This window comes from Lepeophtheirus salmonis, chromosome 4 (assembly GCF_016086655.4).
Source record: "Lepeophtheirus salmonis chromosome 4, UVic_Lsal_1.4, whole genome shotgun sequence".
Lineage (NCBI taxonomy): Eukaryota > Metazoa > Arthropoda > Copepoda > Siphonostomatoida > Caligidae > Lepeophtheirus > Lepeophtheirus salmonis.
The window spans coordinates 1,960,656-1,980,436 of NC_052134.2; the positions used below are offsets into that span (position 1 = coordinate 1,960,656).

Genomic DNA, 19,781 nt, shown 5'->3' on the forward strand with positions numbered 1-19,781 from the left:
CCAAATCAAGTTTCGACACTTTGATTGCGTACTCAAGTTAAGTTCAAAGTCTTCAAAATTTGGACTCTAGTCCCAAGTTTTCACCTCTGGTGTTTATGTAGAATATTAAATAAAATGTTAGCATCATTTGTACGTCAAAAATATACTGAGTGCAGCTCTTGTCTAACAACGAACTTTCAGTGCCTAGAACATCGATTAAGAAAGTATTTATTCCAAAATCGAAAAAAGACAGAGTGCCCTTCTTGCAATCTGCGCCGGACAAGACAATGTTGAGATTGCAAACTTCTTCAACCTGAACAGGTGATTTGTTTGAAGAGTCAAGAAGGAACTGGATGGAGTTGACAGCAATAACCTGCTCCAAGACTCATTGCAAAGAAAACGTTGACCTGATTGACAGAATATTTTTTTGACTTTGTTGGGTCCAGTGTTTGGGCTCCAACCGCAACGGACCTCAACTCCACGGACCTTTTTTAATTCCAGAATCTGCCAAAGGAGATTAAGACCTCCTCCAATTTCCGAGGTATAGTTGAGACAGTTATTGTCGCCCAAGGCGATAATATTGAATAAAAATAATAAATTGATTGAGCTTTTATTTGGCATTGATTTTTATTACAATTGGATGATTAGTTTAGTAGAAAATCCATTTTAAAAAAAAAGTCGTGATAGTTGTTAAATGAAAGTCACACCCTGTACTTAGATATAAGAAATGTATTTTTTTTCCTAGAAGGATATTTGAATAAAAAAACAATCTGTCCACAGCGAAAGTTAAAATTGGAACAAAACCTTTATTTTACATCAAAAATTTATATAAAAGTTTTTTTTTTCTGATATTTGTTGTAAGAAAAGTTTTTTGTTTTCTATAAATGTAGATTAATGTTCTTTTTTAACAACTTTATATATAGATTTATGCATACAAACGGTTTAGTTACATCGTAAATGCAATAAATTTTATAATTTTTATATTTCGGAAAAATAAAGAATTATATCTTATAAAAATATAAAGAACAGCACATGATTTATTGGGGATTTTATGAATGTTCCCTCTTGGGATAGATTATAATATTATAAATAATGTGTGTCAACAAGTAAAATTTAAAAACTTCATTTCCTTTCCGACAATATTTAGTGATGAAAATTGTGTGTATTTTAGGCATGTTAAAAAAAAGAAACCGACAAAAAACATGGTAACCTTGAAATTTAAAAAGAAAAAACGTTACCTTAGATTTTAAGAAAGAAGCAAGGATATTGATTCTTAATTTACTGGGTCCAACAAGTACTTACATGTAAGTCCTTGTTACAATTCAATATGTTACAATGTTCAACATTCGGACAGACGAATGTTCAATTAGGTTTTGATTATAATTGAATGTATCTATCTTATCCAAAACAACTAATAACGCTTTTTACTGGCCTCATCCTGATTCAGATTGTTTTCCAATTTAAAAAACACTTTCAGTCCCCCAAAAGGGTATTGCAATACAAAAAATGTATCAAAAAAACATCAAACATGTTATATTTATCAATTTAACCATTCCTTTAATTTATAAAATAACTTGCTCATTTTCTGTTTCATACAGTTAAATACAAGGTTGCACCCTTAGTCGTCTTACACTTCTAGCAGTTCCGGTTCTTGAGCCACTAGAAACGGAACCGATCTGTCTCGGTTCTTGTGCTTTTCTTTCTATATAGAATATATATATAAAATAAAATATATACTATAAAAAATAAATTAGCTTTAATCAACAAGTTAATTTTCAGAATTTTTTATAGGGCAATTGTAGCGTTTTCCAGTGGTTTTTTTACGTCGCCAGGGTGATACAGTTGTATCTGAGTTACAAATAGCTAAGGGCTTCTTATGGATCTTGAAAAGTAATTTTAGGCAGCAGACGGTGTAAATAAAAGAGGGAAGGGGTGCCTGTCAGCCTCCAATAAAATATGATAAGTATTATATTTCTTAAGCTAGGGTTTCCCAAATTTTATTATCCCAAGGCTCCCCTTCACTAGTACATTTTTATCTGAGGCCCCCTTTATACCAAACATATGTACTACTCTGTATTTGTAGACTGAAAGCAATCCTCAATTCTGCATCTTCCTGCGCCCGCCTCCCCCTACCAACCTCCCCGAACAGGCCTCACCTTGAAAACCATGGTCTTAAACAACCTTAGTTTTCGGGAGCCGTTTAGGAACAAGGAGTACTACGTACTCTACTTATAAGGTAGGTATGGCCCTGTTTGTATCTATCTAATATCATTTCCTCGGCCCAAATTTTCTAGAAATGTCTCTTGTTTTAAGTGCCTGTTATGTATTGTCTTTTATTTACTTTTAGATCATGACGTAGGGATTTGTTTTAAATAGATAGTAATGTACCATGTGTTGTACGAGTTGGTATATTCTAATAGTCATATGTATGTACATCCTTTTGAATGTAATCCCATATAGAATATATGTTTTAGTGTATGATTGTACCCCCAATCCAAAGGTGTTCTTATTGTCTTTACTCCGGTCTGTTACTTCCGCCTGTTGGTGGTGTTCGTAGAACAATACAAGTGCCTGTTACCAAACTGAGCCTGTATAAAAAAGAAACGAGACCGATAAAGCTGAACCAAGAGCGAAAACTATTGAAATGAAAGAACCGGGACCGATACAACTGCTGAACCTGAACCGATCACATCCTAGGTTAAATATTCTATCTAAGAGTTTGTTCGTAAATAAATAAAAAGGGAAATGTCGTTTCAAAAAGATATTGAGGAAGTGAAGGGAAAAGGTTCTTTATTTGTACGTACTATTAGTTCAGATGTTATAAACTTATTTCGATTCTCAGAAATTCCTGAATTGAAATTTAGAGCAAAAATGGACACTGAATATTACGCCTGTAAAAGATAAAAAAAACTTTCTTGAAAGACCTGGTGGTTGTGTTCAGACAAGACCAGAGTTAAAAAGAAGGAAACGTCATATAATGAAATATGGGCATGATTAATTAATAAGGTTATATGAAGGCATGATGATCTTTTTCCGTGACCAAATCTTTTCCCACATTAATCACAACCGGATCATTTTGAGGCTTGTGATTCATTAGGAACTCTGCTTCTTTTACTGATGGAAGTTCATGATTTGTTCAGACACTTTTTCCTTGTTCTGGACAGCATCGTTGATTCATTCTACCCCCCCCTCCTCCACCCCTCAAACAAGGATATATCATTTGCGAATCCATAGAGGTGCAATATTGATTAATTAGGATCTATTGCTTTTTTTTAACGAGAAGATGAGTATAAAGATCCACTGCTCAATAAGTAAAATAAAAAATAGGACTTTTGGCAACTTAGATTATAACATATATCAAGGTCATCCTCTGATATTTTCTTCAAGAAAAACTATAAGAGGTTATACTAATAGAATTAATCATTTGATTCTAATGATGAGAAAGTCAAACAAATAGTCTGTGAATTAAATGAGTATGAGTATTGATGGAATGATTTTTAACCCCTCGCAATATAACATAGTTCTGGTTTATCAATAAATGTGCATATATCCTGGATGTAATTAATGGGGAGTTCATGCATCTTAGCATTTTCTGCCCCTTAAAAAATATGAAAATAATTTAGTGTTAATTATAATTAAACTCGATGAAATTTTAATTAATAAAATATTTGTAAATGTGTGTATAAACAGGGGCGTTTATTTTTTGTGAACAGCTGTGGAGTTTTCAATTTTTTTTTTCCAAAAAAAAGGAAATCCATCCAATTTTTTTCAATAAAATTACAAAAATCAACCCCCCCCCAACAGACACCCTTGATAAACATTTAGTAGGACTAAAATAAGTTAATGATGGATCTAGAAAACAAACAATAAGTATTCTTATTATATCTCTCAACCTTTCTTTTTCTAAAGAAAAATAGCAAAGGGGCTTTAACTTTCACCTCAAATCATTTTTTAGGACTAATCAAATCAATACTTGAGTGACATTTGTTTATTTAAGTGACAAAAAATACTTTCATACTATGAGGATTTTGTTTATCTCTCGTTCTTGGGATTTTTTTGACAGGAAAATATTGAAGACTCATATTATTCCGTTGAATATTGATTACGATAACATTACGTGACAAAAAATTTAAACTCTTCAAGCGTTTTTTAACAATAATATCTCATGATATGATTAAAAATTTATATGTAAGGGGATTAAAACAAGTTTATAGATGCTTCATATTCAAATCATTAATTGATAGATAAATTACCGATTCCATTTTCCTGCCCGGAAGAATATTGTAATATATTATCACGCAACCTAAATAGCTTATTTTATAAAAAAATCCTTAATAATATCAAACAAAATAGACCAAAAATCAATCAAAATCTACCTTTTTTAAATGCAATTTCTTTTAAATTAAAATGGCAGGTCTATTCTAAAACTTCAGCAAGGATATAAAGCACTTGAAGAGATAATAAAAAAAGACATTTACTTCTAAGGTTCTTCATTTTACTCGATTTTTTGGTGGTTAAATACATTTTTTTTTATTATAATTAAGATAAATTAATAAGTAATTCATTTGTCAAATGCTGAATGTTTGTATCGATTTATTATTTACTTAGTTTTTCATCTATGTGAGTTTTCATTCCAAAATATGGTACTGAATCGTAGCCATACCCTGAAAACTTGATTTTTTCAAAAAGGCTTTATAGGCCAAACCTGTAGATGTTGAAAGTTTTAATGGTCATTTTCATGTTCTACAGCTTTAATAACAATAATAGATGTGGGTTTCAGCCTGTACGAAAAAATATGGTTGCATGGCGTAGCCAACTTTAAAATGTTCTTATCTTAATGCAAAAATTAACAATTTCATTAACGAAAACCCTTTCAGTGAAAAGTTTCATTGAATAATATTTTATATGTCGTTATAGAAGGAACTGGTTTGGGCGTCCTTTATGGGTGCCCAGACCGTCGGACCTAGGAGGCTGAAACTTTACAGGGGTACCTCGACTGAACTTAGTCAGTCTAAAACAGGGGGTCCAATTTTCTTTTCGGGGTGGGGTGGTTATACTAGGTTTCTGCACCCAAAACCCAAAAATAGTTTCTTTATAGCTCAAGGATACTAGATAGGGAGTTGAGATATAAAGAAAACAACTATACGAAGAAGAAAAAAACGTTTTCTAAATTTATTCAAAATCAAAAAAGTTATAGGCAAAAAAAAAAAAACCAGTAAAAATTAACTTTACTTTCTTTTGAGGTGCAATTTCCAATGAAATATTGGATTTGTAGACAAAATAAAGTTTGTAGAAATGGGTCTGGAAGTTAGTTTGCATTTAAATTTGAATCATTCAAATTGATGTTTAACTGAAATATCAGTCATTTTCTGAATAATTTTTCTTTTTTGTTCATCAAACGTATACAAGTGACTTATTAAATCAGGTTTCCTATTTTTTTACAACTCTAAATTTCAAAACTGGGCATGGCGACTTATTGCGGTGACACGCTCAAAATAAGTAGCTGCTAGACAACATTAGACCGTTTTTAATAGCATGTAATTACGTGTTGTTAAATCGAAAGGTTTCTGTAACGAATCTGTACGAATCCTAGGCTTATAAAAAAAAAATCTGGGATCTTGATTGATGATTTAGTGCATGGAATTTTGAGACATATTCATATCTTTATTCATTTTTTGAAAGATATCAATGGATTTCGGTGTTTTCTAGAGTTCCATTGCCAGTCTCCTTAAATCGTTTCAAAATCTTAAAAACTCATCCTCAGGAAATAACTCGGTAGAATTTCTTTAAAATCTCTTTCGGACTTAAGCCTCCTTAAAGAGATTTACAACGGCTTCTCTTTGATCTTCAATCATTTTCAAAAGATTTTTCGTAAAACTTTGGTTGAAACAAAATACACAGAAAGTCTTTTAAATTAGTCAACCAAATTTGAAGTGCACGCTTATTTGAGATAACAGTAAATGAAAAAGGGTCACCCAATTTTTACTTGGAGAAATTAAATTTTTCTCATGTGGTACACACTTTTAAAAGTTTGGGAGGCATTGATCTAGAGAAAATGATTAAGGAAATCAAAAATTAGTTATGGACAATTCAACCACCTTATTGACTAGTTTATTGAGGATATTTTATAAATATGAAGATGTATGTTGCATTTCAAGTGTTTTGAAGCTTCTAAGCATTAGTTGTGGACTTTCTAAATACATTTTGAAAGTCTACTCTATCTCTAATTGTAAATTTAATAGCAACTTTTTTTAGCAAAATTATATTCCTATATTATCTATTTAATTGCTTATAATCTCTAATAATTACTATTTTTAAATGGAACTTTATCTATATACGTTTATGACGTTAATGTGTGGACTATTAGTTATAATAACTTATCTTCCTATATATCACTTTGAGTAAATATGAAGATATTAGTGATGGGACGATTAATCAGAAACAGGAATCGGACAATCGGATGTTTTTTTCTGGAATCAGGATCGGCGTCGGACAAAAAATGTTTAATTTGCAATTCTAATTCTTATTCATTACTTTTCAAAGTGATGAAAAAGAAGATAGCCCTCCCAAAATTAAGGAATTTTCGTGTTTTATACTAGAAAATGTAATAATTGGTATTTAATTAAATTTTTCCTTTTTTTTCCAAAAAATTTAATTTTGTCTGAATATTTATGAACTTTTCTAATTTTTCTCTGAAAAAATATATATTCGATTTTTTTTTTTTTTTTTTTTTTTAAATTCAAAATTTAATTTGATTAATTTTTTTGTACTTTTTGTCACAGATGTAGATTTTGTATATTTTTCCCTAAAAAATTGTATTTTTTGAAAATAGCTGTGGATTTCGGCCATTATTTTCCATAAAAAAAAAATTGGGAATAGGCATGACTTTTTGAAAAAAAATTTAAAAAATTCAACTTTTTGTGAATTGTTGTAGCCTTTTGAAAAAATTATATTTCAAATTGTATACCTATTTGAAATTTTTTTGAAAAAATTTAATACATTAAATTATAATTTTCAGAAAAAATCTTAGTTTTTGGATTTTTCAAGCCCAGGCTTAAAATTAAATATAATCCAAATGACGCCCCTGATAGCAACATGTTACTTTTTAACTGTTATTTAGAATATTAAAGAATTGGGATTTTTTTTTAATCGTCCCATTACTAAAAGATATTGTTAAAGTAATGTTTGTTAGTTAACTTCATAACTGATTTAATAGTCATTTTTTTTACATTATTATCCATCACATTGACATCATAATTATCCTTTTTGTGTATTGAGTACTTTTTATTTATTATATACAAACATGCAGTAGCGATAGGTCCGGATAAAACTTCGTACCCGGATGTAAAAATTAACTACATAATACTGGCAAAAACTGCAAATACTTTGAAGCAGGGATGTCCACATGATCTTTCTCTATGTTACAATTTTTTTAAAAGACATATTTTGGAATAACCTATTTGAAGACACATTTTTGGATAACCTTTTTTATAACATACTTCCATTTTTGACGGTAAATGCTGTTATTTGCACAAAATATTACGAAACTTACTTAAATTACATCAAATTTTCCGAACCGGATTTCCCAAGAAATATGTCGCCCACCCTCCCAACGTCGTCGTAACAGACCTGTCCTCAAATGAATTAGCTTCCATAGATGAAAATGATAATATTTGGAGGGAAAAGTATAATTTAATTTTTTTTAAACTTTATTTCAATTCTTTATAAGAAGTGTTAAAATCATCCGATTTAAGGCAAGTTTGCCCCGTTCTGTTTGATAACTTGTTTCCAATGAGAATCCAACTTCATAATATCCTTCTTGTAGAACCCCTTGTTCCTATCGTCAAAAACCCCTGGCATCCAATTTATCACAGCCATCTATTGAGACCAAATTTGTACCCACAAGCGCGTTGGCTATAGACAGAAACAGGTAGTAATAACTTGTTGTCAGGTCCAGACTGTTGGATGGATGCATCAGAACTTCCAATCCGAGCTCCTATAGCTTCTGGCGCGTCATCAAAGATGTGTGCAGCCTAGCGTTGTCTTAATGAAACACAATTATTTTCCTATTTACCAATGCTGACCGTTCCTGTTCGATCATCAGCTTCAAACGAGCAACTCATAGTAGATTATTCCCTGACAATTCCACCAGATACACAGCTGCACCTTCCTGGCAATCAATAGTGGTTTGGCCACGGTCTGGGCCACTTCGTTGACTTTGGACCACAATCTCCATCGCTTGATACTGATGTAAGTGATCCATTGATCCATTTTTCATCAACAATCCAAATCCCCTTCAGAAATTACACGTTTTTCCCTTTCAGGTAGTAAAAACGTAGTCTATGGCGAATTTCTTTCTTTGATACCTCCATACTGGATGCACATTAATTCACAACTGAACGGACAAACCGCAATACAGTACAAAAAGCGTTTGTAATTTATACGCACACCTTCACAACACTTTATCGTATGATCTGATGTGACCAATAATGAACAAGATATACTTTGAAACAAAAGGGTAAAAAAAAAGAAATAAGAAATTAGTTTTTTCCCAGCCTAATATTACAATGGAAGATTTTCCGGCTTTTTACAGTAGCAACCCTAAATATATATTGTTCTTTTTGGGGTTTTTTTTCCAAAGCTGTTTTCATTATTCTTATATTATTGAAGAAAGAACTTATAACTATATCTTATAACTAGTTGCGTGAAAGACGAAAAGGACTGATGACTGTGCAAACTAATTAGTCTAAAGTTACTTGTAACGTCATCATCTGTCTTGAAAACTCAGCAAAAAATACCTACGATTACATTACATAGAATTTTAAATTATATGCTTCCTTCACTTCCTGGAAACCAATTTGAATGAAAGGGGAAGCAATTTCCTACAACAACAAAAAAATGAGTCACAGTCTATCGATAGCTACTTAGTCACGCAACCTTTCATGGTGCTTGACTTCAAAGAGTGAGGGGTCCTTGTTCGAATGTCTATACTCATCATTTTTAAGTGCTTTAAAATGTACATCTTAAAATATCTGTAACTACAGCTGTATTACTTGCAGGTATCGAAATATCCTCTTCTAACCAAGTGCAAAAAAAAAAATAATAATCCGGAAATCAATGCATAATATAAAGCATTATCCGTAGCATTTCCATATTTCAAAGTATTTTAAAACCGTGCAAAGTGAAGAAATTAAAATATGTATAGAAATAAAACTTGTATATGCAATCATATTTCCCTATACTTAAATGGGGACTCTTTAGCAAAATGAGGCAACATTATTAGGGCACAAAAATACACACAAGCATACAAAAAGTGTGCACAATTAAAGCCATTAAATACAGATTTACAACGAATTAATAAGTATGCATATATTATAAGCACGAAGTTTAGCGTAGAACTTACGTCAAATGAGGCCTATTCTTTGAATATATGAATTTACTAAGATCCTACATATGTACATAATTTTAAACTGTAAACAATTCCTAACATTCAATAAATAATACATTCCATATTTGGGAAGAATGGGCTAATTAACAAAGGATGGTGAGCCTTTTTCTCTGTTTCTTTTTGGGAAAAGAGGTTGCGAGATACAATAAAGATAACGACATGATTAGTGTATTTCAATTTTGTTATCTTTTTTTGAAAGCAAATTTTATAAATTATCCAATCAGATTTTGAAATTCCATGCAACTCAATTGACGTGAGACTCGCACATTTCCAAATAATCTCACGCTCTCAAGCAACAAAGTGTTTTTCTCACACTTTATCTTTCAAAATATTTTATTTTAAATCAAAATGTTAGAATTTACAAATGGAAGTCACTCAACTCCGTCATAAAAGCCTCAAAACACGCCACAAGTCCTGTTTATTATTTAGTCTGACGTCAATAAATATTTTTGTTTTGAATACATTATTCTTCATTTATGAAAACTTATTTAAAATCAACCTTGATAGTAAGGTTAAATGATGTCATCACCTAGTCAGATTAAAAGTGTTGTGCTGGATTTATTTCTAAGCTTGTGAGCCCTGGAAATATCGATGCACCTTTAAGAACAAATTTGATGTGATTGTATCGAGTTAAAGAAATGATTTTGAAGAAATATACAGTCAATGAAGACATCAAATCGAAAAAATCGAGTGATATATTTTGACTGTATTTTTATTTCCGGGGATCCAAGATTGATCTACAATAAAGTTATATTAATTCGTTTCAAAACACTGATTTGACTCTGCAATATGAAAAAAAAATAATTCTAGTTTTCCACAAGCACATACAGATATTGACCCACAATCAGTCAAATCATTCTCAAACAATAACAACTACGTCTCCAAAATAAATCAAAACTTTAGTAAAATACTTTCAAAATATGAACAAACATATTCAGGGCCGTCAAGATAGGAGCAGAGATATAATTGACCCCCACCCCCCCAAAAAAATGATATTTTAAGCCTTCTTTTTTCAGTCAAAAGTTAAAATTTTATCTCGCAACCTTTTCTATAAAAAGAAACAGCTGGTATTTAGCGTTTATTCGCAATCAGCTTAACAAGAACTAATTCAAATTTAACCAATCCACGTTCAGAATACTGATGAGAGGAAGAAATTAGAAAAATCCACAGCTGACAACGAAATACAATCATCATTTTTATATAACTCTTTGGTTAATATAAATGTTAATACTGGTATTTTAACAGATCAATTTATGCCTTTATTAGTAGGGGCATGGATTTATTTCCCTTTGTTATATTTCATTTCCTCACTGCAGTTTAAGGATATGGAGGGGAACTTTTGATAATGACAAAGGATTTTTATTATTATTGTTGTTTAGTTAAAAATCATTATTTCATATTGAATCAAAAAATAAAGTTTGAAGGGGCAAGAGTGTTGATCATATAGCAAATAATGTGTTAAATGTAAAGGGCACGGGGATCAAATTGTCACCAAAATATTTTTCTACAAAAAACAACACAAAATATACATTTTTTAACTTTTTTTATTGAAAATCAAGACTATGACGAGCATATAGGTATAGAGTAGCCATTCATTTGATATAATCACCGTTGGCATCAATAACAGCCTCAATACGGCTTCTGAACCGGCCACAGGCTCTTCTGACCATCTCATTGTCCATGTTGCCGAATACCTCCTTGATGGAGTCCATCAGGCTGCCCTTGGTTCTATGGGGATGTCTGTTGGTATGTCTCTCGACATAGCCACAGACAAAATAGTCCAAAGGATTAAGGCCGGGAGAGTTAGGAGGCCACAAATCCTTGGTTACGACGTGATAACAGTTCTCGGTTAACCACTGCATGGAGATTTTGGACACATGGCAGGGTGCTGAGTCCTGTTGCCACACCCAGGGCCTGTCTCCGGCCTTCATGGACCTGGTAAGGTCCTCCTCAACCATCTTCTTCACCTTGTCTACAAAGTCAGTGTCCCTGACCTTCCTGTCGGCGCCCTCCTCCTTGTGTGCCCTCTTTATGGTGGCATCAATATCCCAGGTGTCCTCTATCTTCTTACGGATACGCTGAACAGTCCGTAAATTCACTCCTAAGGTTGAAATAATCTTTGAATTGGAGATTTCACCTCCATTATTAACCAATGCCATGACTACGGCGGACCTCGAAAGCTCCTCGTTCCACTTATAGCTCTTTATCTCCTCATATGATGACGGCATGATGCTAACTGAACTACGTATTGTCAGCTGACGAGAATAGTTTTCCCATTTGGTAACCGGTTTTTTATTTGATAATGTCGTCTTCAAGTTATCAAGGTTTAAAGTAGGCGACAATTTGATCCCCGCTCCCTGTACATATATATTTATTTTTCAAATCATTCAACGTCTTTTTAGAATGGTATTAGTGAAAGTATTTTTATTAATAAACCTCGCTGCTTTCCCTTTTCAATTGAGAAAAATGCATAAATAGTAAAATTCTTACACATGCATTCTTTTTTGGTTCATACTGAATCCACATACATACTAGTGTTGAGACTCGGTCCAGACCGATTTGGACTGATTTTTTGGTCCAGACCGTGGTCTCAGACCGTGGACCAACTTTTTCGGTCTCACGTTGTAGACCGATTTTGATTCGGTCTCACCTTATGGACCAATTTTTTGTCGGTTTCAATTTATGGACAGATTTTTTGCTCTAATATATTATCAGAAACCTTTTTTTTCTAAATCAACTGTCTCTTATTTTTTTTTTATTTTTTTTTAATCTCAAAAGTACACGATGAGTTCAAGGACAACTACTGTATATATTTAAGAGACGGCAGGATCAAAATTAATCCGAGATATCTCTGTTTAAACTTTGTATAACGTCAGTGTACTTGAAAAAACATATAATATCATGTTATAAACAATTTATAATTATTAAAATTTTGAAATATAAGTTTGATTTTTTTTTTTTAATTAAATTTCTGTGAATAGTTGCGTATTTTTGAAATTTTTTTCCGACAAATTTAATCTTTGGAATTTTTTTCAAAAAATTTTATATTTGACATTTCAGTTTTGAAATTTTTTCTAAACAATTATAAATTTTTGAAGTTTTTTTCAAAAAAAAAAATAATAATGTTTTGTGAATAGCTGTTTATATAATATTTTTTCAAAGATATGATATTTCAAAAAATGTAATATTTTGAGATATAAACTTTAAAATTATTTTTCTAAAAATTTAATTTTCTGTGAATAGCTGTGGATTTTTGAAATTTTTCTCAAAAAAATTTAATCTTTGGAATTTTTTTTCAAAAAATTTTACATTTGAGATTTGAAAACAGTCCCCCTTTTTCCCCTTTCATAAAAAGAAAATCTTAAAAATCAATAATTTGCCCCAAAGCAAAAACTCAATGCCCCTCCAGCCTCCTTTTCCCCCCTCAGCACTAAATGAATGCGCACCCATTTCGTTCTTCCCTTTTTGAAATTTGAAATTTAATTTCGAATTTTTGCCATGTTTTTGACAAAAGAAAACAAATTTAGAATTTTTTTTTTTTTTTTTTTTTTTTTACTAGAAAATAAAAGACAAGCTTTTTTTTCATTACCCAGTTATAATATTTACATACTTGAAAAATTATATTTTTTTCCACTAAGATGTTCTCAAAATTTTTGATAGCCGTTTGATATTTTTTGACGTCTATATTCATCGACTCTGAAAGAGTTACAAGAAAATTTATCCTACCGTTTTTGAGGAAATCGGCCTTGTATGTCCCATTTTCTTTTATTTTTGATTGGCTCATAAAAACACAAATGTACGGTGCAATGAGTCGACAACAAATAAAGGTGAATAAAATGTTTATCAAACTCAAAGTGTAGTACACTATTGTTACTAAATGAAGTTTCAACAAATAATATTTAGAAATGTTATTTTCATTAAGTTTTTTGTTTGTACTTTCTTCGTGAAATTATATACTTTTGTTATAAAGTAACTTTTTTTAATAAGATACAAAGAAGTCAAACGGACTTTTTTTAAAATAGGTCTTGTTGAACTACACATAATCTGTTACAAATATTTTTTTATGTTATCTCACAAAATGTATCCTTCATATTAAAAGAGAATGCTGGTGAACAGCTTACTCGTACAGCTTTTGCATAGCAGAACTAGTTCGTAGTTAGCAAAACTTATTTAATCATAAAGTCAATTTGATTTCATGTTATTTGACTTTTTAACAAATTAACTCATTTCACCGAGAAAATACAACAAAAAAAATTTACATTTCTAAATATTACTTGTTGAAACTGTAAGATCATTTAGTAATAGATTCTAAAAATATTTAGTTATTCATGTATCTCTATCAGAATCCGAGAAAATTTCTTGATGAGTCCCGTCCAGTTCAATCTCGCAATTCCATATTAATACTTATAAAGTTTGGTCTTTGATGACGTAAATTTTGACATCAATGTATTTTAAGTTGCTTTCAAAAGTTTTGAGAACGATTTTGACAAAACAAAATCATATCTTTACAAGAATGTTTATAAATAAAGAATCATCTACCCTGCGCAGGGCCCGGGCAAATGCTCTCTATTTATGTGTTAGACCGGCACTAAATGTATACAAACATATTAAATATTAATTTTTTAACTCATATATTATTTTCCATTCCAAGGTTTTGTTATTTTCCATCCTCTAAATCATGGAGTCCCTAATCAGCATTCGATACTATCTTCTCACACTAATCCTTCTTCTATCTTTGGGAAATAGTGGAGAAGGGATTGATTGCCTATATTGTAAGAGTTGTTCTCGAATCGTGGAAGAGACCTTTACAATTACGTGTGAAAAATATCATACCAAATGTTTGGTAAGTATCTCTGGTAATTCATCTTCCTTTTGAAGATATTTCCTTGTGCATAATATATTATATCTGGGAATGGTTGGTGACGGTTCTAGGATGTTACGCCCAGTGTAGTTTCTCCTTGGGAAGTTTCACCCTGCGGAAATTTTGCTCATTTAATTCAATTTTAATATATTTTAAAATAGAAAGTATCAAGCATGAATGTTGCACCTTTTTATAATGAGTTCGAACCGACTTCTTTATAAACCGTTGTACACCTGATGAGAGAATTAAGAGGAATAAATGCAACATAAAACAAATAAAATATCATGAGATGAAGACTCATAAAGTCTTATTATATCACCAAGAAGATACATTTATATATAAGGGCGAAACTTCTCAAGGCGAAACTGCACAGGACGTAACTTTCCGTCACCGCTTGGTGACAATTGTGTGTATTTCAGTTTTGGGTTAATAAGTCTTCACTTTCAAAAATTATGAAATTTTCTATTAAATACTAAAATATAGCCAATGCTAGAAAGGATCAAACAGGTTAAGTTTCTTTAAATCTATTTAAGTGATTTGAGGTTTTTGGGGGTAATGTCTACTTTATAAAATAATAACGAATAAAATCCCCCAAATTAAAGTTTTCTTGAAACTCAAATAAAAAAATAAGGAAGGAATAAACTCCTTCAACCCGTTAAATAATATAATTTGAGGACTTTACATATTTTTTACTGCTTAAATTAAGTTACCAAAAAATTACTTTTTATGACATGGGGTGAAACGAGGCTAGTATAGATAAAATCAAGGTTAATATAAATACAACGTTAATGATTTTCCAACAGATGTTTGACTTCCACCACGCTTTTCAATAGTGACGTGAAAGAGTATAACTGTTACCAAAAGTAGTTTTATCAATATATCACTTCCTATGACTGTTACTGTTAGAGTACCCCTGTTGTACTCTATGACGTCAAAATCCGTCTGTCTTACCTAGCAGTCGGTACGATACATTAAATTGAACAAAATGGGAAGCCCGATTACATGATGGCGTAACTTTGTATTTCAATGAACCTTGGATGAAATGAAATAATTTTTTTAATGAACTTCTAAACAAAAGTCAACAAATTTCAACTTTTTTTTTGCCTTTGAGTTTTGTTCCTGATCGGTTGTACCTCAAGAATCATGAAAATGAACTTTATAAGGCTACATTTCTGCTTTTGTGCACTACAATGTTTTTTTGACAAATATTATTCTTGCTGAATCTATATCGTTTAGTGCGTTTTTTCACCTTGAAATATCTCAATTAAAGAAAAATGGAGATCAAAAATAGTTTGTAGGTACATATTTTTAGATTTAAAAAATATTTTAGTCATTTCTGTATCTTTTACTGAATCCATGAAAATGTCTTGTAGCTACAAAAAAAAAAAATGACAAAAATTGATCTTTTCTTTTTATTTCTTAAACTCCTCATTTTTGATCACAAAGATAAAAATCATAGTTTGTTGTAAAGTGAAGACATGCAAATGTATAATAATTGCTAACTTTATTATCTATAAAGTAAAATGTCTTCTTTTTTCTCTCTCTCATAAAGGTATGAAGATAAGTGCCTCCTATTTTTGAAATGAAATAGTATGAAGTTACCCATTTAATGTACTAAGGTGCCCCACAGATTTTTCAGGACGCAGGTTCATTGATAATTTATAAAATGTTGTTCCTTGTAGGCCGTTAAAGTATGAATTTTGGATTATAAAAGTAGGCTCTAGGTAATTTTGCCCTAAAATATTTTGACTCAGGACATTTTTCCTTCAAATATTTTGCCTCTAGAAATTTTTCCTTTAGCCATTTGGCCTGAAGGATATTTCGCCTTAATATATAAACAAATGAGATTTATAGGTCATTTTTGGTTAAAATTGATGTCCTTTGGAATAATTTTTTAATCTAAATGTGTACTACTATAAAACGTATTAAATACATAGTTATTTTCTGTTGGAAAAAGATGGAATCCTGCCCCAAAATTTCAATGCATACACCAAAAAAATCTCACTTTGTTAATTTTTCAAAACCAGAGACAAAGTAGGTAATAAAATTATTACAATATGAAAAACAAAAGTATATAAACACGGTAATGATTCGAATAGAAGAATTGATTAGAGATGATGGATGTTTCACACTAGAAAAGACTCATGGATTGACCAACAAGCATAATATGAGGCAAGATTATAATTTCATCATTATACCAACGAAAAACAAACATTTAATGGTAATAAAATTGACATATTTTGATTTAAATCATTCAAAGACAACATCAATTTCAACCAAAAATAACAAAACGACGTGTACCTCTCATTTAAATATATATTGAGGCGAAATTTTCATAGGCGAAATAGTTTAAGGCAAAACTACCTGGCACCATAACAGGCTTTTTCATGTTTCTTGAGGTAAAAATAATCAGGAACACACGCAGGGCAAAAAAAAATTGACTAGCGTAATCTTAAAAATAATTAACTAGCGTATCAAAATGAAGGTCTTGAGACGAAGATAAGCTCAAAATTTTTTACAAAATGTTATCTTTTTTACGTGTATGCGGTGCATGAAAAAGTGTAGTATGCCCTAGGGGTGGGATCAAATGGACGTACCACACGTTATTTCTTTAATTAAGGTTTAAATAGTTTTATTTATTTTCAAATTTGATGTCGCTTAGATTAAATTGATAGCTAATACCTGTAATTTTATCGAGTGAACATGAAATATTTTAAGATGGAGCAAGCTTCCAAAGACTAGAATGCACCTGTATGACTCTATTCTAGCCTATCTAATGTTCGGTAAAAATTAAGATTTTGTACACGTTGTAACATATACAAGCAGATTGTGTGAGTTGGAGTTCATACGACTTATAAAATCATTATAACAGCCATTTTGATTACAAACAACTAATTGATGAGATCATTTCATTTTGATAAATAAAAATTACTTGTTTTTTTTTTCTTCATATTTTTGAGCAATGGAACTGTGTACGCTTGAATATTATAGTGAGTCACAAAGATAATACTTATTCATTAGTACATTTCGATCAAAATGTCAAAAATTACATCTGCTTATGAAAATGGAATTTGAATGAATGCTTGTCAAAATTACTTTAATTTCTGCTATTAAAAAGTTGCATCTCATTCTTTGATTGCAACTTGTACAAAATCGCTAATTGTACCCCTCATATAAATGTATAACTCACTTCTATAAGAGATAACTCCCAGGGTTATTATACTATAAATAGATTTTATCCTTCCAAGGTTGATTCACGTGTCCCTTAGATTCACATTATTACTATATATACATTGCAACATAAGCTTTAATTTTAATAATTTCCAAGGACAGTATCTTTCATTGATCTTTATGCTAAAAATGTCATACGTGATTTCAAAATCAAGGAATATTTTTTTACTTATTTACAGAAAGCTAAGCTGATTTCAGGAGAAATTGAGAGGGTTTGCGCCGATGATAACTCTTGCTCAAGGGGTAAGTGGAAGAATATGTCAGGCATAGTATAGATGCATTAGTATTATTTATTATAAAAGGAGACAGACAATGAGTTTCCCCATAATTAATATGAGTAAATAAACTCACAATAGATTATATTTTCAGAGGGTAAAAAAGCTGCCTATGAAAGCGTATATTGTTGTGATGAAGATAATTGTAACACTGGATCCACTCACTACCCTTCGTGTCTTCTTCTTCTTCCATGGATGACCATTGGTTTCATAAATATTCAGTTGAATAGATTACTATGGTAATTAAATCAAACAGATTTTATTCTTTCAAAATGTTACTATAATCAATTACTACCATTCTCTATTTATAAGAAATCGTCACAGGATATGTTATTAATTATTTATTTGTATATACTATGTGTATTATGTAAATATTTGAATAATGGAGCCTCTACTTCGAGGTTTCTCTTCAATCCTTTAAATAATTATATATTGTAATTTTAATAAAATGACAAAAAAATCGTTAGTAAAAATAAAAATTGATTTTTTGGAGACAAACTCAGGCTTTATTGATTATTAGGATTATATGGTTCATGGTGGAGCACTATTCAGTATAAATAAATTAAACAAATTCCTAGTCACGTTTAAAGTTTAAAACACACGAGAACAAGAGTAGAACGAAGACAACTATGTGGGTTTTAGTAAGTAATTAAATATCGACATACTGTACATGTATTCAGACAAAGGTGATGAAATAAAGGATTCAAACAATATCACGCTTCACCCTACGCATTTAAAAAAAAGTACGGCTGTCCTTCCTCATTTCATGCTTCCTAGGTTTTCACTCAAACATGACAAATGATTTATATAAATACTTTATAGGATATATGTATAATACAAAATGAATGTAATAATTCGACAACTTTTTTAATAATTTGTGCTCAATTCTTCAAATGCCCTTCTTAGCACTCTAATTTTGTAATGTGGATCCATCTACGAGAATAGAACGTTTTAAACATTAATTAGTAGGGATCTCAAATACAATAGATTTGACAATCTTTTAGGGATAATTTGGAGTTGTATTCCATATACTGATTATTATGTTTAATTTTCATCGAAATACACACTAAAATACAAGACTCTGAGCATACAGAACGTCTTTGTCATTTCATTCTCATAATATACTGTACACATTCGAGAAAAACTGCTTTGAGGAATAGCGGAGACGCATTTATGGCGCATAAATTAAATAACATACCCACATCAAAACGCCAAAAGGTTTTCATCTCAACAACTCAAAATTAGATGAAATGGAGTAATTATGTAGAATTTTTCATACAAACTCAAGAATCTATTTTGTTATTTCCAATCAGAAGATTGATTTACGAGATATGTAGACCTCTATTGATGCAGTTTAGTCAAAAATTGTGTTCTAAACCAAATTTCAAATATTTATATATCTTCTGGGCCTATGGTTCAATTTCAAGAAAAAGTATTTCTGAGAAATTAAAGTATGTGAAAAATGATTATTTCGAATTTGTTTTTATATTAGCTCCTTTTGTAGTTATACCTTTGGCCATAAATGTGACTGCAATTTGATTTTAGCTTTTGCTAAACTTGTTGTAAAAAGAAAGGGCTTATTATTACAGGAACCAATCATGTAATTACAAACAAAAGAAAAATTAGACTTGGAATTTTTCTAGATAAAAATAATTATATATAGGAATAAATTCCATCAAATTCTAAGGAAGTAGAATTGCCTTTAGGGGCTCAATTTGATATGGAATGACCCCCTTGTTATAATGTATGAGTGTACTAGTGTTGAGCTTCGCTCTGGAAATCCATCCTAAACCAGTCCGAAACCGTGATCAATTTTGTCAGATCAAACAAATTCGTTCCAGGTCAGTAATCTTGTACCACGGTTTGGTTTTGAGATCGCAGTCTGGAATGTAATTCTGTTCTATTAAAAAAAAAAACACTTAAGATCGAAACGAGGCGGGAAATGTGTCTCTAACAGAGTTTTAAGAATTGTACAGGAGGTACACTA

General features: G+C 30.9%; 1 protein-coding gene across 1 annotated transcript in view; it reads left to right on the top strand.

Moving 5' to 3' along the window:
• The window catches only part of LOC121116347 (uncharacterized), a 32,087-nt gene extending 13,795 nt beyond the window's left edge, over positions 1-18,292 (top strand). Inside the window, exons 2-4 of the mRNA XM_040710584.2 lie at positions 14,079-14,270; positions 17,699-17,762; positions 17,889-18,292. Coding sequence (XP_040566518.1) covers positions 14,106-14,270; positions 17,699-17,762; positions 17,889-18,037 — 378 coding nt within the window. The 5' untranslated portion in view covers positions 14,079-14,105 and the 3' untranslated portion in view covers positions 18,038-18,292. The remainder of the gene's footprint in view (positions 1-14,078; positions 14,271-17,698; positions 17,763-17,888) is intronic.
• The last annotated feature ends 1,489 nt before the right edge of the window (positions 18,293-19,781 follow it).